A 27,398-nucleotide genomic window follows, 5' to 3' on the forward strand; every position below is an offset into this window, starting at 1 on the left:
TTGTGTCGGTTTTTGCTTTTGTATTCTTCATCTTATATGTAAAGCCGATTAGATCACTATTGATCCAACGTGTACCAGCAATCATCGTTCCGGTTGCTTGCTTAAACATTTTATCGCATTTAGAGGTCGTGAAAAAAATTCGGTAATTCATTTCACTTCATTTTCTTGATATAGTTTATAGCCAGCGCTATAACTTTTAATTTGATATAAGGGTTTAGCAGGGTTATGAGCTCCTGGTTTTAACCGGAAACTCTAGAGCCTTGCGCCTGCATTCATATCGCTCAGCGGATTCTCCCCTTCTGAAAAACAAACACAACAACAATAACGACAGGCATGCACTCAGGCGTCGAGGAGAGATTGAGGCTTTTGGATGTGTGCCGTATGACTACAGAGGTGTAGGTCTTCACTTTGTACCTCAGGCTCGTCGGAAAAGGTCTTCACCACATCTCGCCGCACCAGATCAAGATGGCTGATGCTGCTGATGGAGTAATACCAGTCGTTGATTTTGGTATTATGGGTTTAAATTGTCAGAACCCCCCTTCCCTCGATGAAGATTCCGTTAAGTTACTAGCTGAAAAAATATACACGGCTTTTAGTACGATTGGGTTTGTATATTTAACAAAGCACGGAATATCTGATGCGGAGGTGAGTGTAAAAGGAGTTAACAGGGCCGTACAGGGGGGTCCTCTGGCACGGTTCACGATCGGAAAAATAGCGAATCACGGATAGTTCATTTTCCCGAATCAAGCAAGTAAGGTACTGTTTTTAATAACCTACTCTTACGCTAGCAAGAGTGTTTGAAGAAAGCAAAATCGTGAAAGGCTAAGTACCGATGTCTTACGAGACGTTTCTATAAATATACAAAGGTCACGTTTGATTTTTTCTGTCGCAATAAATCTTCCGGAGGACTCGCCTTTCAAAATCACGCAGAACAAAGTGGTGAAATCGTGAATATCGGTTACTATCATTTTCGAGCTACCGTGAACGGCCAACTTTTTTCCGCGTTGTGCGACGCGGAAAAAAGTTGGCCAATCACGGTAGCTCGAAAATGGTGGTAATAATTTTAAAGTTTCGACAAGTTCTTCACGGTCACGCAAAACCTTCAAGTTACAGATCACGAAAATATATCAGCTAATCACGCATCACGAGAATCCCCCTGCAGGTACGACCCTCTTTTAAATTAGTACCGCGTGGACTTGTGCTGAAGGATGCCATGAAAGTATTTTTTACTGTTTTTGAAAATTGATTTGAAAAAAAATAATGCGAGAGTTAGTAATAAGCCAAATCAGACATACATTGGGCATGTGTTTTTTTATCCCTGATTTTCCAGTAGGTGGTTTCATTTGCTGAAGTAGGCAGCTGATTTTGCAATCTTGTCCAAAGAATAGGGAGAATGACTCATAAGAGTAGTGGGCAGAGATCATAAAATAGATGGCAATTTCACTCCTTTTTGACATCCATGGAACTGGGAGGGGGGGGGGGGTACTTCCATAAATTTTGGATAGGTGTGTGCTGCAGAGGGTCTTAAACCCTGACCCTATTTAAGGATGAAGGACATGAAAAATGATGCCCTATTTAGGCCCATACCCCCAAAATGACACCCTATTGAAGGGAAAAACAAAAACTAAGAATAGCGTGGAAGGCTCAACTTTATTTTGTTTCTGTAATTAACCTTGGACATACAGTTCACTTTTAACAGATCACTTGTTATATGTTTAGCCGAGCATTTACGCACTGGAATTTTAGCTGATACAATTTAGGTACCTTATCTAAGGATTACATTGGGAACAAAACGCCAACAGGGGCAAAAACAATACCCTATGTAAGGATCGTGAACCTCAAAAACCCTACCCTATCCCGTGGCAGATGAATATATAGCCCATATATGGGAGTGCCTCCCCCCCATCCGCTCCCCCGGCCTTTGAAATGCCATGATACATTTTAGGTGCCTGAGTATTGTGTTTGATATACTCCCTATAATCGCTTTTACAGGAAGGCTTCTCCCGAAAGGGGTACTTTTTTCAGGCTTCGGGTTTGTTAAAGGGTACTAGCGATTTCTCAAGTTGAGGCCTATTAAAGGGTAGAGAAATCTGTCATTTAGTTATTTGAAAGGGCCTTTCATTAAGATATTTTGAACAGACGCACCTTATGGCTGTATCATTTCATTTATTAGGCACTACATGAAAATGACAAGAAGACTTACTTTTTTGCTGATTTATTCATAATATGGGTCAGTTATGAAAGTATGTGAAAAGGGTACGTTTTCTGTCAAAATGGTATACGAAAGGGTAAGGAGTTGGATCTCGGGACAGCCTCCCTGTATAGAACTTTGTATAGTACCCCTCCCCCCCCCCCCCCCAGGGTCTGCTCCACATGAATTGCGTACAGTTGTTACATAAGGAGTGACATAATATCCAACCAAAAATAAGCAATTTTCACTGAATGTGAGCCAGATTTTTGTGGCTCTTTAAATATTTCAGGAAATCAGTTTTGTACTTTGCTTTTGGCTAGCTATACCTGTAGTCTCATTTCTCTCATTTAAGAAAATAGAATTCATCGGTACCTTATGAGGTGGAACTTTTTACTTCAGATGGAGATTCTGGTGCCTTTTAGAGATGTTTTCAAAAACACCTCTTCCCTGGGGTTGTTGTGTCAACATGCCTTCATTAGTGACATATAGTCTATATTCATTGCTAGATTTCAGAAGTCCGCAGGGTAGGGGATGGATTTTTTCATCTCCCAACAGATGTCAAAAAACAATTCACTCGACCTAGTGATGGAAGAAATTTTGGTTGGGTTTCCCTTGAGAGAGAAAGGTAATCAATTCGACATTGCTGTTAAATGTTACTTTTATTAATTTCTTTCTATGATCTACTGGAGTTTAATTTACACCTTTTAATTGTTGTTCTTCAGTACTGCCTTTGTGGTTTAGATCAGTTTTATTATTACTAATTCCTTAGGTGGGGTCTAGGTGTTTCTCCAAGGGGGGAGGTACTCCCTTGTATAAGCTATATGGGGTAATGTGCCCCTGTGAAGGGTATGATTTTCAGGCAGTTAAGTCTGGGATAGGATAAAGAATCAGATAGTTTTGGTCTAGAATAGGACATAATTTACCAGAAGTGACTAGTGTTGTGTCCTTAGGCACTCATTGCCTCTCTCCGCCCAGGTGTATTTATGGGTAACAGCAAATTTAATGCTGGGAGTAACCCTAAGATGGACAATTTAGATTTGTCACTTTTTCTTACAGTTTAAATCCTCAACGACCAGGGGATTTAAAGGAAGCCTACAATGTTTGCGAACTTGAAGATGAGTCACAGGTATATGATATTACATTAAAAACTCCAAACATTACTACTTAGTGCAATACCCTTGCTTGGTTTTTGTTAAAGACAATTATCAAGTTGATCTGCAACTTTTGTGATGAATGTGAGGCATTCAAACTGATTTGTAACATTATTCAACTTCCAGTAAGGGGGCCGCTGTAATTGGCTAAGCTGTAGCGGCTCCCCTGGCCATTTTGTTTTTTGTTTTTTTTTTTCTTTATGTGTAATAGTAGGCCAAAGCTTAATAAATAAAAATAAAATAAATAAATATAATTGTGTTAAGCTAATCAAGAGTCCATGATCCCAAGCAGAACTTAGAAGAAATCACTTTTTTTTCCATGTCTATGGAGTTAAAAACTCAAAATAAATCAAGACATGATAACCAGAACTGAATGATGAGTTTCTGTTAATTAATCTCAGTAACTTACTGTCTGCTTGACATTGCATAATATTGTTGGGAGAAATCAGATGCTGCTCACTTTTGGGAATGATTTATGTGTTATAATAATTAGGACATAAATCATTCTCACAAGTGATCAACATCTAACTTCTCCTAATTATTGATAATTATGCAATGACTGACAGATTTCCTGGATGGTGCATATTATTACTACTTACTTAACCCCATGGTCCTGGGAGGAGCATAGGACATCTACAATCTAATTGTTAACAATATACCTTTAAATTATCTGTAGAAATGGCCAGATCAGCAGGTTCCAGACTTCAGACCCACGGTCACATCATTTTTCAACAAATGTAAAAATCTAACTTTCAGAATTCTTGATGTTGTTGGTATCGGGCTCAAGTTACAGGTACTTGTTCATATAGTGTATTTGTATAGTGCTGTATATTACTGCTATTACTTTATTATCAGTCACCTCAAGCAGCTTCTAAATACCTATTACGTTAGGTTAGCTTTTTATTGATATCAGATTAACTTTTTTTATTAAGTTTTTATTGAATTTTTTATCTATGAACATGTTTTGAATTTGTTAGCAACCATTGTAAATTTAAATCTTTCAGGATTATAGTTTTAATTCTAATGATGTAAAGCACACTTGATCATTTCATGGAAAGTTGCACTATAAACTTTTTTAATATTATATACTTATTTTATACCTTTAAGTTTTTGTTTTATTTTTTTGTTTGTGGCAATACCTGGAAAATAGCGATGCTTACAATACTGCAATGAGCTTAGTGTATTAGACCACATTAATAAAGGTTATTTACTTACTTTATCATTATTACTATTGTCATCATTATCATTATTATCATTATTATTTACAATATAACTGGAGTAAACTTTCAGCCAGTGAGATATGATCGAGTCAGCAGTTGCTGATAAAATTTTAAGACTTTGAGACTTGAATAGTTTGCAATATGTTAACTGTCATGCCATGTTGTGCTTTCTCAAGACTATAAGAATGCTCTTTATAATCATGTAGGAATCCTTAGATATCTAAGGCTGAAAACCATTTTAGATTTGTTCCTGTGGTTCTCCCCTGATTTTAGATATACCTCTGCTTCTTAGGACCCTAAGTGGCTTGCACAAGTGCATGGTTCCATTGGTACATCAGGGAATCCAACTGCCTTACGACTGTTATATTACCCACCCCTCCCTGAGGAGTCTATTATCAAGCCAGAGCAAGTGCGATGTGGGGAACATAGTGACTATGGGAGCATAACATTGTTGTTTCAGGATAGTGTTGGTGGATTAGAGGTCAGCAATGGTACAGTCTTAAATCTGTTATCATATGCATACCACAAAGCACCTGAAAAATTATGTGGTGAGAGATGTTATACTACCAAATGTAGGAGATATAGTGTTCGATAGTGAGACCATATTATTATGGAAAGACTGCAAAAGACTTGACATCTCCCAGTATCCTATTAATTTCTGCTCTTTAGAGGCAAACGAAACCTGTAATCATGTGTCTTAATGTAACTAAGAACGAGACATTTCTCTTCACAGGTCCTGCCAGTGAATGGGGCATACACCCCTGCAAGGCCTATTTCTGGAACTGTGCTTGTCAATATTGGAGATCTGATGCAACGTTGGACAGCTGACAAACTTAGATCCACTGTAAGTAAAACTTCATTCACCTAAGATTACATCTCCTTGCCAGTATTGTTGATTCTTCACTGAGTTCTGAACATTTCACCCTAAAAGTTATGCACCCATGGCAGTTTTACACAACACTGTGCTTCTAACCAAATTTATGCATTGATGTAGCCGGGTATTTTTATTTCAGAAACACAGGGTACTTATTCCAGATGAGGAAAGAAAGCAGAGGACTGTGCGTCGATCACTGGCTTTCTTTGCTCATCCCGACAATGAAGTGATGATTGAGTCTCTGGATGGTTCAAACAAGTATGAAGCTATAACGTCTCTGGGATATCTACAGGAAAGATTTGCAGCAACATACTAGGGGGGTGGCCGTGTGACATGTAAATGAGCATAAAAATTGAAACTACAAGACGAACGTGATTCCTGATTTTTGAAAAAGTTACAATATGTTAAAGGCAGGTAAAAGTCTACCAGGCATATGAGTTTTGTCAAAATTTGTGCATGCAGTGGGATTGTCTCCTCCCCATTGCTACCATAATACAGGAATAACGGTGATACAAGTTTGATTTGCAATAGGCATAGCTGCATTATACAATAAATTCAGGATATCACATGGCTGAACCGCGATACAAAATTTCTCTTTGAGTGGTGAAAATGTTTCATGAATGTGCACAGTGAATGAGTGAAATATTTTTCAACACTCCACAGGAAAATGAGTATTACCAGGCCATTTCACTTTTGCTTCAAAAGCCACATTTCATTATGCAACCATAGCAACAGTGATCTTTTTGCATGTGTCAAGATATCGTGTTTTCGCACAAAGGCTCACCTGGTATTTCATTGGTGTTTATATAACAACAACAAAAAAAGTACAATGATTTATGTACTTAAAAAGAATTTATTTTAAAATCATGGAAAAATAATAATCTAGACTCTGACATTTGTACATGTATGAGCTATCAAGAAAATAAAACAGAAAACTTAACCTGTTGAATTGATTGTTCAATTACAAAAGAAGCCACACAAATAAAGTTTTCTCATATTTTGTTAAAAAAATAAAAAAAGAGAACAGGTCAGACAATTAATATAATCATACAAGATCATTGGCAGTTGTTTGTCATACAGGATTATTGGCAGTGGTACAAACAAACTTGATTGTTGTAACTCCCACCTCAAATACGTTTTCCGACTGGAGAATGTGTCACGTGTCATGGGTCAAAACTCACTCACTCCCTAGGGCAAACAAAACTCACTAACTCCCTGGGGAAACTTGAACTTTCAATTTGCACGTGATCATGTCATGCACCTTGAAACCATGGCAAATTTGTGGACCTGTTGGTGTCAAGCAATTATTTTTTTTGCAGTTTATTCTATTTTTGAGTAGGGAGGTATAACAAAACACTTAATGACTGGCCCCAAGGGAAACAGTGAGTTTTGTTTTCTGATAGACACTTAGCTATGGTAACGGTGCATCCCATGGACTTGATAAGCAGAGTCTACAGGATGCACCAGCTTGTTTACAGGTACGCCAAGAAAACAAAATAACAAAGTAAGAATGTGACCTCAATATTCCCTTGGTTTTGCTTTGGAGAACACTGAGGGTCTTGAAGAAACAAAACTCACTGTTTCCCTTAGGGCCATTTGTTGCAAGTACAAACTTCTTAACTATACCTCCAACTTGACCCCTTTGTCACTGAATTGCCCAGTCATTAGAATTCAATTGTTGACCTAGTCATATATTTAATATTCTGCCATCATGTAGGCAAAAATGCCTTTGGTTTAAGAGTTACCAATTTGACAGTCGTCACTAAAAAAATATCTGATTTGTAACTTAACGTTGAGTTGTATAACATACCATACATTATGGCCTTTAATCATAAGATAACCAGTTAGAGGTGTAATATCAATAAAAAAAAACTCCTGAAAAGGAGCAGCTTACTGTAGGGATGGTAAATTCAAGACTTTGCATAATGGTGAGACTAATTTTTTTCTCTCCAAGCCTGAGACTTTCTTAGTCCCACAAGAAGCCAAGAAGGCATAGTCAAAAAAACATCCTGAAAAATTGGTTAAATTTCTGCAAGATGCTTATTCTATGAAGAATCAATCAATCAATCAATCTTCCTTCACAGTGAATACATCAACTACATCCTGCAAAACTCAAGTAAAAGAAAACATGTGGTCAGCAAATTAAATTGCCAGCCCTTCCTAGATTACTTAAATCATCCATTGTTGGATCCTGACAAAATTACATTATTTGAACACCAGTTCTAAGTCCTTTTCCATACATTTGGAACATGCAGTCCTAATAATTCCCTGGACTATGAGTATTTAAATACAAATAAATATTATAGCTAACCCCATACGATGTTAAATATGTCTAAAACCAGTTGTATGGGAGACGAACTCCAATCAGAGAAGTACTCTGGCCATGAGAAGTAACAATAATATTGAAATACTGTTATTCACTCAAGAGGCATTGAGCAAAGGTAGTGCAACATGGAATGAGGATGTGACAGCACTTGGAAATATTCTGGATGTAACTTGATTTCAATTTCTAAACTCAGTCTTCTGTTGATAGGAATGGGTTAACTTGAAACATAAGAGTTTCCACTCTATGCAGGCATCATCAGGAATCTAAATTTCCTTTGCCAATTCTACCTAACCTATGACAATACCTCACTTCTCTAGAACCAGTGAACCTCTCTGATTGTATCCCTTAATTTCCAACACTGGAGCTTCTTCATTCTTAATTCTCATTATGACACTAGTAAAATCTCAAAGAAGAAGAAATGTATGGTGTCAGTAATGAGAATATTTCAGAAAAAGTTTTATAAAGTTCTATTGGTTCTCTCTGTCTCAATGCCCAGACAAGTACTTTATATATATTCCAATAAAACAAAATATGGTTTTTCACCAAGTTTCACCATCCCACCATGTTTTAATTTCTTAATACATTGTACTGCAATAAACTGCTCACTCATTTGGCATTCATTCCCAGATAATTGGGAAAGTACAAAACAACTAATTACAAAATTATTCTTCCTCCCAGGAACTGCAATTGCAACTAAAATTAAACATTTTCATCTCATTCTTTATGTGGAGAGGTTCAGCAAGGGTATTGAAATTAACAAACAGAAATTAAATGCACCAAAAAAGATGAAACTTTAATGAAAGCCCCTCGAGCATCACAAACCTTAGTAAGCTCATTAGTTGTTCAACTCTTGCCAATTTTCTTAATATTGAGAAATGAATAACTTACATAAGTTTCAAGATTTTTGGCACATATTTCTTGAAAAGGTTAAACATGTGTGTTTGACACACGCCAGTAACAACTGGCCACAAATAACAGGACTTAACGCATCCCCAGGCAGCAAAATATTCCTCCCAATATAACCATGTGACTCTCCATAAGAAAAGGTGATTTAACATGATTTCTACCAGGTCTCATTGAAACCTGTTTCAAATCGAATAGCAAATTTTTTTAGTAATTTTATTTTTCAATTAGTCAATCTAAATTGTCTCCTAAAGTATTTCGTGGCATGACATGAATTCCCATTTTATTTCTATATGAAACATGACAATTTTTCAAAATAATGCTTTTTCTTAAAAATTGCTAAAAATAACTGTAAGTCATTGTCACCTTTTCAAATGAAGAAAAACAATCATAATAAACACCAATTATGTATGGAACTTAATGCTACTTTAACAAACACCTTATAAGGGTTCCTTCTTTAAAAACAACTTATTAAAAAGACAATGTGGACATAACTAACCATTCGTACGGGAAGTATTAACACCTAATGTCCTACAATATACTTTTACAGTCATCAAAACCTGATTATTCCAACCTTAACTTAACTAACTAAAACCTTACATTAATGAGTGTTTTAAAGTTTTTCACTAAACTACCAAATTGTGAAAATGCCACAAGCTACAGGCATTGACTGTAAATTATCTGTTAGATCTGCCTTTCTCTAGAACAAATTTCTAGAAATAAACATTTCAAGACATTTTAATGTTCTTGAAATTATGTCAAAGGGCTTTCTTATACCTTTCCTAAATGTTACTTGAGGTAATCCATAAGTTACTTCTTTGGAGTCTTGGATTACAACACTTTTACAATCTACTGTTACACTTCTGAGAGATACTTAATTGCAAGAGTTTCTGGTGCAAAACAAGCAAACAAGCACAAAACTGAAACTTTACAGGCTAACATGAATCAGCCCAGGTCATTTGTAAAATATTAAAATCAGTAAAATGCATTTTTTCAGGAAATAACCATACCCATCCACAGAGGGTTTATTTATTTGACCTCCTCCTTCCAACCCCTGCGGAAAGAAATCCAATTTAGCTTCACATTTTTCCTTAATTTTTTGTTGTTGGAGCCCCCACCTCTAGGATTTTCAATGACCTGACTTCATACTCCTTCCTTGGTGTGGGTATGGATATTTTCCAAAACTGTACAATGTTTTTTTTTTTCTAGGTCTTTCAATTTTCAAAATAAGAAACATTACAATTGTGTCAATTGCTTTGAATTAATTATTTCAAGAGTGGATGACTGACTGGTTTGTGAATCTTCAGGTCAGGCAGGGTAAATTTCTTCAAATATAAAGACCTCCACACACACAGCTGTCAAAGCACTTATAACTTAAACTAGACATGTTTGAGGACATGTATTGCTATCAATCAGATGTAACATCAAACTGTTTACAACAAGAAGATCTGTTAGATCTTATAACCGTGCATTTAAAATTTAACTGTTTTCTTAGTACTACAGTCGCAACGCAGTGCATATTCCAAAGCAATCTTTGATGATTCATTGATTACTGTAGACATCACAGCGCTTGATCAACACAAACTCTATTATCGCGCTATCAGTCGTAGCCGTTGTGACATCTCCGATGATGTAGTAGTCTTAATCTGGAACTTTCTTCGGGATATGTATGGGCATGAAGATACGAACACTATTACAAACCGCTTTCTTTCTTTAAAGTCACAATTAAATTTAATTGTTTTTTCCCTTGAGTTAAGGGTTAGCAAAGAAGTCACACGAGTCACATAATTCAAGAATTGCGTTATCTACGGCTATCTTTAGTACGGTGGTTATTTCCCTACCAATGACGTAATCTTTGCACGTTCTGACACGTTCTTTGCTTGGCTTGCAAATATTTAATTTTCCTCCGATCTATGAACTGGCTGTGATGAAACAGTCAAAGGATTTACTTCATTTGCGTAAAACCACAAGAAATACTCACAAAATTACAAATAAATTAATGACCGTCGCTTCTGCCGAAATAAACTTGCAAAGTAAACACGATCGTATTTGTCACGTAGCGAAAGTGAAAGCTGCAACGTCAGTGCATTCCATGGCTGACGTAATACCTTTTTTCACCGTATTTATTATTCCCTTTAAATCCAACGCTTTGATAAAATGAAAAGAAAATATATTTTACCCACAAAAAAGAAAACAATATCGGTAAAATTGTCCGTGTATTTATGTTTTAACAGCTTCTGGCTGAAAAAAATCACTTGTTGCGTGACTCAAAGTTTGGCCGAGCGGAGGTCTGCGTCTGGTCACCGACAAAAAAAAAAAAAAATAAACCATGGGTAAACCTAGAACCGCACTCGGCCCATGGCCGCGCAGTTAATTAGTTTTAAGCATTCTCTTAGTGGATAGAGTCAACCACTAGTGTCAATAGTTCAATTTCCAAATTATATAAATTCTGAGATTCATTCATATTATAAAGAGACAATGTCTTGGCAGATATCATGTTTTAATATGCATGACTTGGAGCTTACTATAAAATTGCATTCATTTGATAATTTGCAGTATCTCTCCAGAACAAAGTGCCACTGAGAAGTAGCAGGGATGAAGAAAGTAGGGAACATCAACTTAAAACAAACAAACAAACAAACAAACAAACAAACAAACAAACAATAACTGCCAGAGAGATAAGATATATACCAGTATTTGGCAATTTTGACTTTTTGCCTTTCTGTTACAAAATCAAATTTAATGATGCTTCTTCTCTAAAATACTTGGGAAACATGTTCTGTTTTGGTCTGTAGAATCTCATTATCAAATTACTTGAATGTATATTTAGTGACATTTAGCAGTGCCATATGCAAATAGAGAAACAGAACTTTTGATAATCAGCCATGACACTGTCACTTTAGAATGTTCCACCTACACGTACTGGCTATGTGCGTTCAAGACTGTGTAGATTCTTTCAAATTTGATCCCGAAATTGTCATTGGAAAAAGTTTAATTTTACAGTAGCATACTCTATTGTACTGTTAGCCAATTAAGAAATACAGTGCAAAAGATGAAGTTAGATAAAAGGTAAAACTATTTCTATCATGGAAAACTCTTACTTGAATCTCTGGATCAACATTACCAGTTGACAGTTCAACTCGTGGCATGTCCGAGCCACTCTGTTACTTCTGAGTTGTCTATGTTCTCTGTGCAATGGACTTCGTTACTCTAGGAGCCTTGTGCTTTCTTGTGTTTTGTACGACCAGATGTAGGAGTTGGTGATGATCTCTGGAGTACTGTTACAGATGAACCAACAACTTCCTTTTCTTTCAAAGTCTTAAAGAAAAAGCAATTAATGTATGTTCATTATTTGTCAGCCATTGTCATTGTCATCATCACCACTGCCCCTCCTGTGGCTTGGAATCCTTTTCCACCAGTATAAATTATTGTTATAGTTTTTGGGAGAATTTCTTATGGCATTTGCTCTCATAGTGGATGCCTAGATTAGCTCAGCTATCTGCGGGCATGTTACAATTGTAATTTTAATTTGATAACAAATAAAATGTATGTATGTATGTAAAAAATGTACGTATGTATGTATGCTGTGAAAATTAACTTTTCCATCCCTGTTCATGCCATCTGGGCTGGTAGACTTGACATTTACTAGCATCAACCAGGTAAAGCCCTTAATCATAACTGTAGCTTAGCTAATGGGCTGGAATGAAGGAAAAGGCCATCCCTGGTGACAAGGCACCACGTATTTTTCCACAGGTTAGATTCTGAAGTGTAATATATCAATGTGTTAATACGTCGAGCTTGTTCTTGAGGGAAATCAAGTTGTGACTCATTCAAAAGGTAAAATGTGGTGTCAAGGAACAAGTAGTAATGGTTGTATTTACAACATGAGATGCATGAAAGGTGATCGTTATTTTCACTGTAGGTGTAAGTTTAACCACCAGTAATCACAAGTTCTTATTGGAATATACAGAGTGAAACAATCACTTACCCCACGTGATGTGATACATAACACATCATCAATACGTACAAATGCACCATAGTTAGGTGGGCAGGAGAAATACTGAACTCCATCCAGAGATCCACTGTGTTGACCAACTGAAAATTCAGTAAAGGTTAATACACATGGATCTATGTCTGGGATGATGTGAAGATATTGTAAGTCAATTTTTACTATAAGAGTGGCTGGGTTTACTGTGGACATTTATTCTTTGGAGAAGGTTAATAAATCAGATCCTTGCTAAACGTTTCATACAGTGTTTGCAATTATCAGACCTTAAGCAAAGTATTACTTCTTTACACTGATTGTAAGTTTTGAGGATTCTGACCATGACTAATCCTGTATCATAACCAGAGCTTCAGAAGCCCACTAATGTGTGGATCGTGCAAGAAGAAAATAAATGGTGTGCAGATATTGAACTATTATTCTGAAGGTTTTGATGTCTAGAATTCAGACAAACAGGAGAATACCTTACAAACAGAAATTACCTGGTGAATCTAAGTGAAGGCCAATGTATGACTGCTTTTCTCCAGTAAGTGGACCAATGTACTTAACTTCACCTGGAGACATGAACAAATCCAATAAGGAATAGAACCTAACAGATCAAGTACAGTCCATTGAGGCAAGCCTCTACTTTAGCAATATAATGTAAATTGCCCCGTATATGGCCCCCTTGCACCATCTACCTGTAAACAAAATGTTACTTTCAATTATAAGCCCCCCTCTAGTTTAAAATTTAGATTAATAATTATGTTTTAAGCTTAATTAAAAACCAGTTAATGCTGTAGCTCATTTCCAAACGGTACCATTCATCCCATATGAAGTGCTATACCAGTTACGTCTATGAACAAGCAAGTGATGTCATTCCCCCCTTTTCCTTTAAAGCTGAGGTGAGAGTGAGATCTAAAGTAATGTTTCAAAGGCTTTGAGGCATCCTTCTGCACATGGGCAGTTGCTTCAAATGATATTTGGACTGATGGTCCAATTTGCAAAGTTGGTGTGGTGAAGAAAATCCTAATTCTATTTATTTTGGTGGAGCTGTGAAAGTTATAGTAACAGTCTGCAATAAAACAATACAATACAAATTTTATTAACACTCCTCAGGGGGCTTTTTGGTGTATTATTTGCCACTTAGGGAAGGTTTTCACAGCATATTTTATATTTTTGACCCAAGGTCATAGAGAAGTTTGATGCCCTAGAGGGAGTGTATAAAAAGCAGCTCACTCTATACATTCCATACTCCTCCTGTTGTACTTGTCTACAACAGGTAAAAGGTGGGATAATGAGGTTTTCAAAGACAAAATATGTATTGCAAAGCTGCACATTCCAGAAAACAAGAAAATAATCTCAGTAGATGCATGGTACTGAGATATATGATTTCTATTTTTTAAAAAAACTTGCAGTGCCAATCAAAGTCATATACACTATCATGACACAAGCCCTCAAATGTCATTTTTGATAAACAAGAGAATTTGAAACACACTGACTCTGTATAGATTATAGGGAGATTAATCTAAGAGTTGGGTAACTCTTTCCTGACTACTACGGCCTAGGTGGGGCCATTATAGGGATATCTCATTTACCGGCAACTGAATCTTACCTGTGAGGTCAGTTCTTGCAACCACATGGTCACCGAGACATGGCAAAATCTCTGATCTGGTAAAAAGTGAAGGTTATTAGCAAAGTTCTCTTCTTAAACTTTCAATAACAAGTTTGTTCTGTCTTCAGACCTCTTGAGAATGAAGTCCATGGTAGTGTTTGCTCTCTTTTTAGACTACATTAGATGTGTAACTCAAGGCAACCATAAGCACATACTGTTTTGGAGATTTCTTGTCTGTGTGACTTTTGTCACACCATGTTGTCACACTTTCTTCAGCAAGAGCTCTTATACAGCCAGGACACTTGCACTGCGAGTACATCTCAATGCATTTGACTGGCTGGCGTTGTACAGGTGGATTCTAAATCAACAAAACAATAGCTGAAGTACAGTGAACACCGTCGGGACACTCACTAATGTCTGCTTAATATGGGTGTCTGCTCTAAACAGGTTCTAATATATTGTGCAATAATAGTTAATTATTAAATTATTTATACTAATTATTTAATAATTATTTTATTTTTCTATAATAAAGTATTTTAATTATATAAATTAATTATTTGTATCACAATGTAAGATCGAAGACTGCTCATAGCACAATGTCCAGTCAGTCACTGCATCAATCTGATAATCTACTTAGTTTTAAAACAACATTGCTGAACAATGTTAAAGGATTCTGCTGAGCTATTAGAAGTACAAAGTCCTTGAAGTGTCCGCTTATTGCAGCTTTTGTGGAACAAAATGGTTAAAATTTATGTTGCTGTCTGTGTCCACTTAACAGAGGTGTCTGCTGAATGCAGGTTTATTTTACAGTAAATGTGAATAGAAAATTTAGGAACTTGAGCTGGTGTCCACTTAATGGAGGGTGTCTGCTTAATATGGGGTCTGGTTAATGCAGGTTTCACTGTGTCACTCCCTGAGATTTCAAGTTCCTGAGTACTGTAACCAGTCACAAATTGTAGATTAAACAATCTACAATCTTGTAAATTCTCTTAGTTGTTTACAGTAGTAGAAATAAACTGTTGTTGTATGTCAAGAACAATTAATAATAACACTTTGCATATTTTATCTGACAACTGGGATGCATTTGTAAATATTGGAGTACTCTATCAAATAGGATTCAATGAACAAGTTGTTTATACACTTACTGGACACATTTTAACTGGAGATGAGGAAGGTCTGAATCCTCTCTTTCGTTGTTGATGAACACAGCTGTAAAACAAGAAATGCAGTTGAAGTTTCAGTCTGAAAGGTTGAAAAATTACTTTAATTTACCATTATATATTGCTTTGCTTTCTAGAAAGGAATTGACTGGCACTGGTCATAAAACCTGTAAAATGCAGAGACTTACATCTTTGGTTTATCATCTTGCATTTCCCCTTGAGCTTTTGTTTGCGGAATTTGTGGCAATTCTATTTCTTGGTTTACAGGATTCTGTAAAGAAAGTTAAAACCACGGTAGTTACTTTGCTCATACCCTACTAGTGAATTTCTGGGATAAAATTAACTTTCACTTGTTCTTCAGGACATAAAATGGAAGAAGATGTGACCTACCTTTACTGTTTGCCTTTGGGCTGGAGGTACTGGAGAGCTAAAAATTAATAAAAGATACACAATTGGGTTTATGAGCCAGAACAAGAACCATCCCAAGCAAGAGTGATCATGACAAGTGCTGTCTTTGTAAAATTATGTATTAGGACTACATGATGTCCAATTTGAAAATGAAGAAAATATAATTGGAGGACCAACAAAATTGGGCGAGGCTGTACGAAGGCCATGTCCAATTTGGTTGTTAGAGGAATTTTTTGACTCCAGTTTTTTTACTCCAAAGCAGAGACATGCACATTCGTCCCACTTAAATTGATTATGTTGTGTACGACATTGTCCAAATTACTAGTTAATTTAGACATTATCTGAATTAAGATAATGAAGATGTTTAAACTTACATATTTTTGCCCTTCGTTTGTTGGTCATGGTGTTTTGGTGCGGCTGGTTGACTGACTGTGTGTAAAGGAGTTTGGCTTTCTGTTATCATCTGCAAAATTGTAAATAGTTCTAAGATCTATATGAATCACATTTATTCCCTGAGCACAAAATTCAACATCTCTTAGTAGTTAAATTACCATACAGGATGCTTATGACATTACTGATCCTACCAGCATGCAGGATACATGCCACATGGTAAAGCCTAACTGAGCAAAAGTAAAAAAAACACTCATGGTGAATACTTGCACTGTCATAGAGTCTTTCTGTAGCTCAGTGATTACAGAGTCTACCTGGTGTCTGGGTCATGGGTTAAACCAGCCATGGGGACTGACACATTTTTCTTTGGACCACTCTTATGGGATGCTGAACATGTCATCTTTCATAAGATGCCCATTGTAAAATGGTGAGAAAATAGTGATGGACTTGGACTAGCTAGTTAACGCCATTGAGAACTTCACTTCACTACTTAAAGTATATTATTAAACTTACTGGAAGTAGAGAATGTTTCTTCTTCAAAACCTAGAAATACAAAGATGTACAATTACCATAATCCATTCATACCGTCAGTCATGCTGCCTTGTAGTGCATGCAAATGTGCTGTTATGTGTGGCTGCCACTAATTACTGAACACACTTAGAGAAATTAATTTGTATTGACTCGTGTGACAAACTAAGATGAAACTTAAATTCTGATAATGGCACAATACCAAAACAACCTAAACTTGTTTAAGAAATCATCACCGCAATGGTGCTTGGATATCTGATCATAGTTAGCATAGCTTTTGATGATTTTTAAATTTTGCCAATTTCTCCTCAGTTTCGAGTTTAGTTGAGAAGATAAATCAAACACTTGAAATGGGGTTTTACCACATTTCCAAATACATTGGATAAAAACAAGTTGGATAAAAATGCCCTACTGGCATTGTATTAATTTTCACTGTTTTTCTCTGTGTTTGGAAATGACGTGAAGCACATTCTTTCATGATTGATATATAACCGGAAGAAAAGAAGAAAGATGACAACATGTACCTCCTGTTCACTCATACCATTCTGCAACTCTTTTCTTACATCTTGTTCTGAAAAAAAAGGTGAAAAAATTGGCATTTGGCTTTCTGGCTGTTGAGTTGCTGTTGCTGAATGACTTTCCAGCAAAAGACAACATTATTATACAATAAATTCCAAAATTTAATGGTACACTGTATGTCTGTGATATATAATGTATGTGTCAGGCAAAGTGGTCTATTCTGTCAGAGCTTATCCCGGTTTTCAAAGCATTAAGTGACTGATAGATAAGAATATTTCTAATTCCTCTTGGATGGGATGCTAGTCCATGACCTCAGCCAGAGGGCTTGATCCTGGACTGCTCAATCGAAAGGCAAGCACACACTCCACCATCCACTTGCCTGTAATATGCTCACCAAATACTGTATACCAAGAACTACCATGGAGTTCAGTACAGGATGAAGCGCTTGATTAACAGTAATTTATCATACACAAGTATATTTAAGATAATTTCTGTTTCCTACCCCTATCAGCTGTGTCCTTTACAAGGCTCCATTCTATATCAGCACCTGATATTTCAGTCTGAGAGGAACGGTGACTTGAACTTTTGACATGGATTTCCTTCAGGAGTGGACTTGTGCTGCGATCAGTTAAGACTGGCTGAACCTGGGTAGTCTACGCAACAAGGTAAAGAATGAAGCAGCATTATTATTGAATGAAACTTGCACTATATATCTAGGGTCAAAGAGAACATAAATTATGCGAGGCTTCATATCAAAAATATCATCAGATGTGATTCATGCACAAGTGTAGCACTTCTTGTAAGCTTGTAATTCTTTTTCTTGTTCACAGCTGGGGCTTAAGAGGCATTGTTTCTGTTCTATTGTCCTCTCAAAGGGTATTAAGCCATTCATGTGAGACCTTACGACAGCTGCTACTCGACCTGATTCATACGGACTATTCAAGGACTTCTCCAGGACAGTTCACCAATATTTGTGGAGCCCAAGTTCCTCAGAATCACTGAAGTAGGTACATTCTAAAGGTTGCCACACAAAATACAGCATACTCTAGACCCCCATTGGGGGCAGGATACTGAACACATAATCATTTAACACCTGTCTCATCAAGATCAACTTTTGGAGTCCTTCTTACCTGTACAGTTTATGTTGATATTGGTTTTTTCTCATTATTCATGGCCTAATCGTCAACAAAATTCAATGTTATGGGAAAAAAATCTTTATCAAAGAGAAAATCTAGATTCGTCATCTTCAAGGACTTTTCAAGGATATGGCAGTTTTTCAAGGACTTTTTAAGGCCTGCATGGACCGTGTTAGGGTTATTGATGAGCAATTCCTGAAAAAAGTAGATGTACATGGTCAACCTCAATAGAACAGTTCCCCACGGTACAGGATCCATGAGAGAACAACCCTTCTCCTGAATCATGACCATCTCAATCCACCCACGACTACAGCTGACCAGTGTGCTGTATGTCCCTCCATTATGGAGGTAACCAAGTTACTACAACCACGATAAATAGGCTTACCTTGGTCTGTGTTGACCGTCGTATATGTAACCCGTTTGATTCTGTGGAACTCGAAGACAAAGTGGACTGTGGTGAGCTTTTCTTAGAACGAAGTAGAAGATCTAGCTCTCTCCTTAGCATAATAACACGACGCTCCAAGCTGCAAAACAAAACATAAAGAAATAAACAAAGTTACAAGCAGCTTCCTGAAAAACAGATGGCACCAAAATGCAGTCCTAAATCATGGCAGGCTTCTGCAATCCTAATCAATCATATCCGCACATGAACTTTTTTTTATAAAAAAGAACTTTCCTTGAGATGGTCAAACCAGGCAGGCAAATTGCCCTCATAGCCAGTCATTTTGCCCAGTGCCAAGCCCTTAATGAAATCCCAGGTTTGATTGTTTGCAAAGAAGTCTCAGAAGATGCTAAATGCAAGTAACGTTTTGAGTTCTTGATTTTGAAAGTACTTTAGTGCATTAATAAATAAAAAGAAATAAATAAATAAATTAAGCACTTTGATTTTCCCTCCCACTTCCCACCCATTTATAACTCCTGCTTCCCTCCCTTTCTCTCACTACCTCCTGTCCCCTTCCCACCTGCTATTCTCCTGAGCTCCTGACACAACTGTACCCCTAGCTAACTTATCCATTGAATTCAAAAAGTCAAGTATGGAATAGGCAATTTGCCTCTCTATCGAAAAGAGTCTTTGTGTGAAACCATTCATATGAAAATGTGTTTCCCATACAGGTTCATTTTCATGCAAATCAAACTCATTTTCATATGAAAGGTTTTGGACGAGGACTCAAGATGAATTTAACAAGGAAAACCTGCACTTTAGAGGCTGAAACTTCGGTGAGTGGCTAAACTTACTGCAAGGTTTTTATTAACGTTGACAAAAAATATTAGTTTTTTGGAGTGAACTTCTCCTTCAGAAATGGTAGAGTAACGTATCACATCGATTTGGTGGTCTCTACGATTTTTTAGTTGTCATGGACGACTAGACAACTGCAAATATGAATCCCTGTTTACTTCATGGTATGCAGCAATTGTGTCTTGGGCTAGTATCTAGTATTTAAAATCATAACAAAGTGCTACATGAAAAATGAGATGTAAAATAAAGATCTGATGATCACTTAACCATGGTGTGCAGCAGCAATTCTCTTTATCACAACCATTTTTTATACTTCCGAGTGACCTTTTGATAAGGAAGAAACTCAATTAAAACGGATTGTTATCTTTGAATCTTGCTACAAAGGCACACTCAATACAATTTAATTCCAAAACACACAGGAAATTCCGTACTTCATTCCAGAAGAGTTTGTGCCTCAAATGCTTGGACTGTAATAGGAAGGAAATAAATGATTGTGAAATAATTGAGCTTTAACAGATCTAAAGCAGCTTAAAAGTTCTTATTAAGTTGCCTTTTCCCTAAGAAATGACATCATTAGTTTGCTTGATATGAAAATGTTTGCTTTCCAAGGCAGATGTAAAAGCGGAAACCACCCAGACTTGTGACCCTTAAACAGGTTATTGCCAGAGTTAAACGGATACAGTAACTGTTCATACTCCTCCTAATAACATGTAGCATAGAGTGCCCTCCAGAAAAATAGAATGAAGCTAAATAGGCAAATTACAAAAGAACGGCACACATCACTAACTGTGAATGTCTCTGCAGTTGAACTCATTACCATCATTTAAGAGAGATGAAAAATTTTAAACAGCATGACTCTTGAATGCAATTAGTAAGGTTGATTCACAGACATCACTTTAACCTGTGGAAACAGTAGACGTGTTTGTCTGCAGGTAGGCTAATGCACATAACCTTTGTCCTGCACATGCTTCGACTAAGCCAGAAAGTCAGGAAAGATTCATAGTTGTAAACAAAAACCACTTTAACCAAGCAAAGAAGCTAAACCATTCGGAGGATTTATTGGCTCAAGTAATATGCACCACAATACTTACAGCTACAATAGAGAAGGACATTACAGTAAAGTAACACCAAGTGATTATAAGATGAGCCCTACTTCAGGAATTGCAAAAAAAGAAGAGAACGATTGCATGTGTATACCACATACAGAGATAACCTTTTAGTCTGACACACTATCTTCTTCGACAACAACAACAAAAAAAAAACAAGCTGAACAATTCAGCTCTTCAGGAAAAAAGAACCGCTGGAACATTTTTACTCTTGACTAGGTCTTTAATCCAAGAGGAATCTTTAGTTTGATTGTACTTCTACACTTCTCTATGCAAAAAATAAGCAAATGAAAATGATTTTCCAAGCAACACTGCTAATGCTAAAGAAAACAAAATGGTATTAAAATAATTCAAGTTAAAGACTTTTAATCTTACTCTTGAACTAATTTTTAATCTACAAGATGTTTTAGTTTTAACTGGTCACCTATCACAGACTGCATTCATCCTCCAAGCTACAGAGTGCTTGATTGATACAAGTTAAAGGGATATTCCTAACAGAGATAACAAAGTACTGGGCAAGCCCATCTGACAATAAATTGCCTCATATCTCCTGCTGCTAATGGTCTATTGGCAACACCTTTAAATAAGACTATTTTGTTTATCAAATGTTTTCTAAAACAAAGCTAAAGCTTCCAAATCTGGCTCTTTATGCCTCTTTATGTTTTCTGGCACTTCTTTATAACACTAAGAGGGTTTTGTAAAAATTTTGTAAAAAAAGATTTATCTCTCATAGTGACCCCCTCTTCATTCCACTGGAAAATGAAAGAATCCTGAGAGAGGTCTTCTACCTGAGGAAAATAGGGCTAGGGTTAATTTAAACCTACAATCTTCAGCTCAGGAATGATACAGGGTGTAAGTAGAGCTGTGAAATGAATTTGATACAACAAAAACAATAATATACCAACAAAGAGCTATTGTAGAGATCCTTGGCATAACCTAAGCCATGATAAAAATACCACATGTCTGGGTTGAAGATCAATTGTCTGGTTCATAGCAGAACTAACAATTAACACATGTGCAAAGAAATGAAAAATTAAAGAACAAAGTATCATCTGTTGTGTAGAGCCTCAATGTATGTTATGGAAGAGAAAGCTACCTAGCCTGTGAAATATTACAAAGAAAAAATTTTCCCTAGACGGAACATCTGGTCGGTAATGGATATCTTTGCTTTTAAAATATCATATTTGTTCAAAGTACAGCTTATTGTTGTGAAAACAGGAACATCCCCTTTGACCTTCATCCCCAAAATACAATGACTGTTTGATCCAAGTGATTGTCAAATCCTGAATATTGCATATTGAATGAGGTGAGTTCTGGTACAAAGCAACTAATCACACTCAGGAGCAACAGCCTGTTTTGAATCTGCAAAATTCTTCAAAACACAGATGAATGACCAAATAGAATTGAAAACAAGATGGTTTTCTTTCCTTATATTCTTGTGACCAACATAAAGTTAAACCAAGTGAGCTAAACTGTACTTGTCTAATCAGGGGTTGGAAGTGATAATCAAAATAATCCTTTGATCAACAGTATCATTTTTGCCCTTGCCACTCCCTCTCTTTAAACAAAGGGAAGCCTTGTTTGTATTTTGCGGTGGGGGGGGGGGGGGGTTGGGGGTTGGGGGTTGGGGGTTGGGGGTTGGGGGTTGGGGGTTGGGGGTTGGGGGTTGGAGGTTGGGGGTTAGAAAAACTGAGTATATGCAGAAAATATCACAGGTTAAGCCTGCGATTTGTTATCACGTTTTTGATGATATGCAAACATAGGAAAACCTGCTGAATCCTAATGTACCAGACATGCAAAGCCAAGTATTTTTAGACCAATCAAAGTTCAACTTTTGGATTCAGTCTTGTGTCAAATGTCAAATTCTCAGACAATCTGAAGACTATAAAATCAAATGTTTAATTATAAATTTCATTTTTCATTCTTTGAGAGAGTGGTCAACCTGTTTCAACTGCTATACACCAGGGGATCTCGGGTTTTGCAAGTTGTTGAGTGTGCTGTGTGTTGCCCCTTAACAAAGTGTCTAATTAATATTGTTTACCCCTTTTGACAACTTTGTAATGGGTTTCAACTGATTTGACCAATCAAACTCTAATACATTAGGAGGTGGAGTTGACATTGCAAGGGTTTGATTACCTGCACACTGTGACTAAGCCCCTCCCACTTCTTGCCTTGAATAGATAGAAACCATTAGACAGTTGTCACAAAGAGGTCAAAAATATAATTGATCATTCATGGTATGGTGCACATTGCTGCAAACAAATAGTTATTGTTTTCCCAATATCTTTCATTGGTTAGATAAAAAACAGCAGATATGTCATGCATGTTGCACATTAACAGGGACTCCAAAACCCAAACTTCAGGTATTTTAAACGTTTACTGCGCCTTTCAATAACATGCGGACTCTAAAATTCATAGCTCAATTGACAAATGTGTTTTTCACTACCGTCAATCAAATGTTTGGCGGTTCCTCCCAGCTTCAGACTACTGCCGAGCGCGCAGTAATCAAATCATCGAGCCTCATGATATGAAACATCTCATGATACGAAACAGGCTCTGCAGTAGTTGGCAGCTGGGAGGAGCCGCCGAACATTTGATTGATGGGAGTGAAAAATGCATTTGTCGGTTGAGCTTTGAATTTTAGAGTCCGCATGTTCCTGAAAGGCACAGTAACACAAATACATCATACAGCATAACTGGAAATCCCACAAAATTAAGAACCAGAATTAGGTGAAAGGGCATGTTTATAGCTGCTTCGCAAAAGTTTGGCCTGCAAAAGTGTAAAAGAATATGCCACAGTAGTGAAAGGTATTATCGGAAATAGAATTTTTTTTCTGTTGATCTTAGTCTATGGTGCTTGAACCAGATAGAGGAAAAATGAACCATGAATACATATATATTCATGGATCCTTCTTCCTTCACTCTGAAAGGCCATAAACTTCAAACAAGCAACAGTAAACTATCACTACCTATAAAACCTCTCGGCATTATTATATACTCTTTCAAGCTTCTGTAGCACAACTTTTTTCAAAACAGATGTCTATAGCCCAGGAACAAGACAGCAGTCAGGCGCTAAAACCACATGTCACACAAATCCATTAAAATGCTATCATACTAAACATATTCCTACATAGAGTAATGAACTTTCCAATCTTTTCCCAAGAGCTGAAGGAAGAACCTTATAACGTGCAAGTCAGCATTTAGAAAGATTGATGAAAGCAATCAATGAAATATGAAGGTACTGAATTCTGAATGCATGAGCCGTTAAATTTAATGACTATTGGAACTATTGGGGATTTTGTCCTAACATACCAACAAATTTACAGAGCTTAAGAAAAACAAGACATCCAGTTACCTAATTACTAGCAACCGACTGAAAAAGTGCAGTAGTAGGCAAAACAAAAGTGATACGAATATTGTTGATCAAGAATTCGCTAAATCTGTACATGTAACCAATGTCCATCGACACATATTTTAGGCAAAATTTAAGAGAACTAAAACAGAGTTTTAAAAAAAACACCTAGGTCATAGGAAACTGAACAGTACTGCTCTGTTTTATACTGCTGGAAAAAAAATTGACAAATGGCACTGAAGCACATAAGTCAGCGAGAAATTGCTGTCTTATATTGTCAAGGTCGTAAACACGGAAATGTATGTTATGGACATACCTGAAAACAATACACTCAAATTTCAAGTTTGGTTTAAATTATGTTACATAGCATTATATTGGAGAACATTGTGTTGATTTCCGTCATTCTGACAAAACTAGGGAATGTAAAACTTTTAACCCAGTATTTTCCTTAAAAAGGACAGAACATTCCTACACTGATAAGGAAGGCAGCAAAGTTCCTTTAGCAATTTGGGAATGAGGAAGAAACTCTGCAACGCATACCATTAAAGATTCACCTGATACACCAGGAAAAATTGTTTGAAGATAATTTGTTGAAAAGGTGCCAGGCTGAAATGAACAAGTTCAAAGCTGAGACTACACATTGTAACAGGCAATTTTTTTTTTCTATGAGGCATGCCTACGAGGAATCATGGTAGTTCAATTTGTTACAACAATATTCAGTCCAAGATGATGAATACAACTACCATGATTCCTTGCAGGCACATCTCATAGATGTAATTGGCCATTTGTAGGTTCAGTGAAATTGATAGAACTTTTGATTTTTCTTCCCAAATATCCCAAGAAAATCCTGGTATGGATAAAAACCAAAGAAACCTTTATTTTACCTCGAATTATAACAGCAATGTTGTAACAGCTTTTCATTACCATTTGGAAAGCACAAAGCCATCTTGCAAAAACACACTTTTCTTACATACTCAACTCCAAGAATTCTTTATATAAATAAAAGCTGTGAAAAATAGCAAACTATTTTTAAAAGCTTGAAGTGGACTCCTCCAAAGATAGTCTGTGACAAGTGCTCTATAATATCAACGTTCTGATATGGTGTCATAAAAAGAATAACATGCAACAAAGACATATACAGTAAACAGTTATTAAATTCTAATGGATCCACGTAATGTGGAAATTGAATGAACATTTCCCTTTAAATATTTACTATAACCTTAATCAGAATAAACTCTAACTCAAGCATGCAAGAAAACATGTAAGCTTCTATTCCACTTCAAAATATTATTTTTTTATAGAAACAGAAAATTACGTCTCACAACTTTTTAAATACGGAAGTGATGACAACCCGTTCACGCTATCGTCTTCAACGTATTTATGACACGAACAAGAAACACCCTACATAAGAGTCTCAAAACTAGCGCGAAATACTTTATTAGTTCCTGCGTGATCTGGGTTAATGAAGACGTGCGTCATGTAACGCTCATTGTGACATATGGTTTGTAAATCAAGTGGACAAATAGGTCTCCAACAATCAAATCCCATTTGATCTCACAATGGAATCTTCCTTTTTCAACATAAACAGAGACCTCGAGTCACGTCTCGAGCAAAGTGAGCAAGAGAAACGCCTAGTCAACGCAACATTAGACTTACTGCTTCTATTGTTTCGCAAGGGAAAGTAATTTCCGGGCGAGCTGAACAGAGGATATTGAAGCCATTTCACATCGTGCTGTTTATGATGTCGATTTCACTTTCGATTGGTACAACAATTTGGACCTTTGACTAAATTCTTTGTGGTAAAAAATTAAAAAAAAGATTCCCATGAAGCAAAGAAAGACACTCGATAGCGTGTTGTACCTGAATGGTGACCTTGTGAAGACACACTCAACCTTCGACACAAAAGGATTCCAGCACACAAAAGAACCCTCAAGCATGAATAATCGTTCCAGTGAAACAACAATTACTGACATGCTTTAAAAAACAACTTCAAAGAAAATGCAGCCGTGCGTTAAACAGCTCTTAAATGAGCTGAAGCATCCCTGAAAACAAGTTTTGTTTTCTACACAACGCCCGTTAATTGCCCAGTTTATGAAACAAAACGCCGAAATCAAAACAGCAGATCAGTAGCTTAACAATGGCAGGTAGGGGCGCATTGTTCTTTAATAAAGCAGAGGGAACCGACCTTTAATGAAAAATTAAACGACATATTTCTTGCTGATTGCTTTTTGATGCCTAAGGGACAAAAATGAGATCGAGTTTTAGCGTTTTGAGCTCACTTTCAGAGCGATGTGTTTACCAGGAGAAGAAAATTTCAAAGATGAACATAATCACTTTTTCTTCGTTGAAAATGTATTCACAATTCACAGGCTTCCTTTAGCTAGGCAGGAAATATGTTACGCCAAAGGAATCCAGACTACCCTAAATACCCTACGAAGGAACTTTCAAGATGACGGTAGATAAACTCGCGCATTTTTAGCTTGCCGTATGCCATTTCCACATTCAGTAGGCGCAAACAAATATAACCAGAGCCAATATTAAAAAGTTGTGTACATAAATTGTACACAGCTTTAGACAAACTGTGTAGAGACCAGTTCATGCTCAAGAGTTTTAGCTACGCTTAACGGGAAACGGGGAAACAGTTCGCGAGGAATAAGTTTACATCCATGCCTACCTTCGGTTTAGCCGTAAAAGATGCGAGACCTCCGTGCAAATAGAAATTGCTCCCGTCAATCCACGTTTTCTTGCAGTCGCACCCAGGACAATTGCCACAGCTTGTCTGGCTACTTCTCTGTCTCCATTCAGGTATTGAACAGCTTCTCCTAAAAAAGAAAAAAATTGGTTCACGTAGTATTAGACCTGAACCATTTGCGGCTTTCGCGAGATTTTTATCTTATTTCCGCCCACAAACATGCCCAGAAAAACTTTCAAAATTTTTTTAGCTTTACCTAACAAACGTTCTTCGTTCGAAGGCGATGAAAGACCCCATGAAGAATCATTATCACTTATCCTTGGTTTCGCACCTCCACAAGTTCTGTGATGAGTCTTTTTGTGACTTCTTTCCGAGTGTCCACTTCCACCACTACTCGTCGCGTCGGCCATGATTTTCAGAACGTGACTACCGTCTTTCACAGCTCAGGCTTGTTAATATTCGAACCATATCATTGACGAGGTTAACGCAAAATCCTCACAAAATAGTAACCAAAACGTGTTGTCAGCATACCAGGCAACCTCCTAATGTACAAACCAAAGACTTTTCAAAATCTGTGATGCTAACTAAGTGAAGCTCCCAAGTGATTT

The 27,398-nt window shown here is 36.8% G+C and overlaps 2 protein-coding genes across 5 annotated transcripts; one reads left to right on the plus strand and one right to left on the minus strand.

Moving 5' to 3' along the window:
• Positions 1-299: 299 nt before the first annotated feature.
• On the plus strand, positions 300-6,376 carry LOC110069016 (uncharacterized). 3 transcript variants are annotated; one of them, XM_020776441.2, is made up of 7 exons: positions 300-645; positions 2,698-2,816; positions 3,248-3,317; positions 4,019-4,135; positions 4,855-5,043; positions 5,296-5,406; positions 5,576-6,376. In XM_020776441.2, exons 1-7 carry the CDS (start codon positions 466-468, stop codon positions 5,750-5,752), a joined length of 963 nt encoding a protein of 320 aa, XP_020632100.1. In that variant the 5' UTR covers positions 300-465; the 3' UTR covers positions 5,753-6,376. The 3 variants fall into 3 exon arrangements, with proteins under 3 accessions (XP_020632100.1, XP_020632102.1, XP_020632104.1); XM_020776443.2 differs by having other exon boundaries at positions 4,855-5,110; positions 5,576-5,788; XM_020776445.2 differs by having other exon boundaries at positions 4,855-5,053; positions 5,576-5,788.
• On the minus strand, positions 6,270-27,392 carry LOC110068989 (uncharacterized). Of its 2 annotated transcripts, none has more exons than XM_020776407.2 (15): positions 27,122-27,392; positions 26,773-26,920; positions 18,789-18,927; positions 17,770-17,920; positions 17,273-17,319; positions 16,734-16,763; positions 16,205-16,293; positions 15,813-15,849; positions 15,611-15,693; positions 15,408-15,471; positions 14,478-14,620; positions 14,263-14,318; positions 13,151-13,222; positions 12,654-12,760; positions 6,270-11,983 (listed from the first exon to the last, which is right to left on the minus strand). In XM_020776407.2, exons 1-15 carry the CDS (start codon positions 27,198-27,200, stop codon positions 11,876-11,878), a joined length of 1,353 nt encoding a protein of 450 aa, XP_020632066.1. In that variant the 5' UTR covers positions 27,201-27,392; the 3' UTR covers positions 6,270-11,875. The 2 variants fall into 2 exon arrangements, with proteins under 2 accessions (XP_020632066.1, XP_020632062.1); XM_020776403.2 differs by having other exon boundaries at positions 27,047-27,200.
• Positions 27,393-27,398: the final 6 nt, after the last annotated feature.

This window comes from Orbicella faveolata, unplaced genomic scaffold (assembly GCF_042242905.1).
Source record: "Orbicella faveolata isolate gen_17 unplaced genomic scaffold, um_ofav_v1 contig_15, whole genome shotgun sequence".
Taxonomy (NCBI): Eukaryota; Metazoa; Cnidaria; class Anthozoa; order Scleractinia; family Merulinidae; genus Orbicella; species Orbicella faveolata.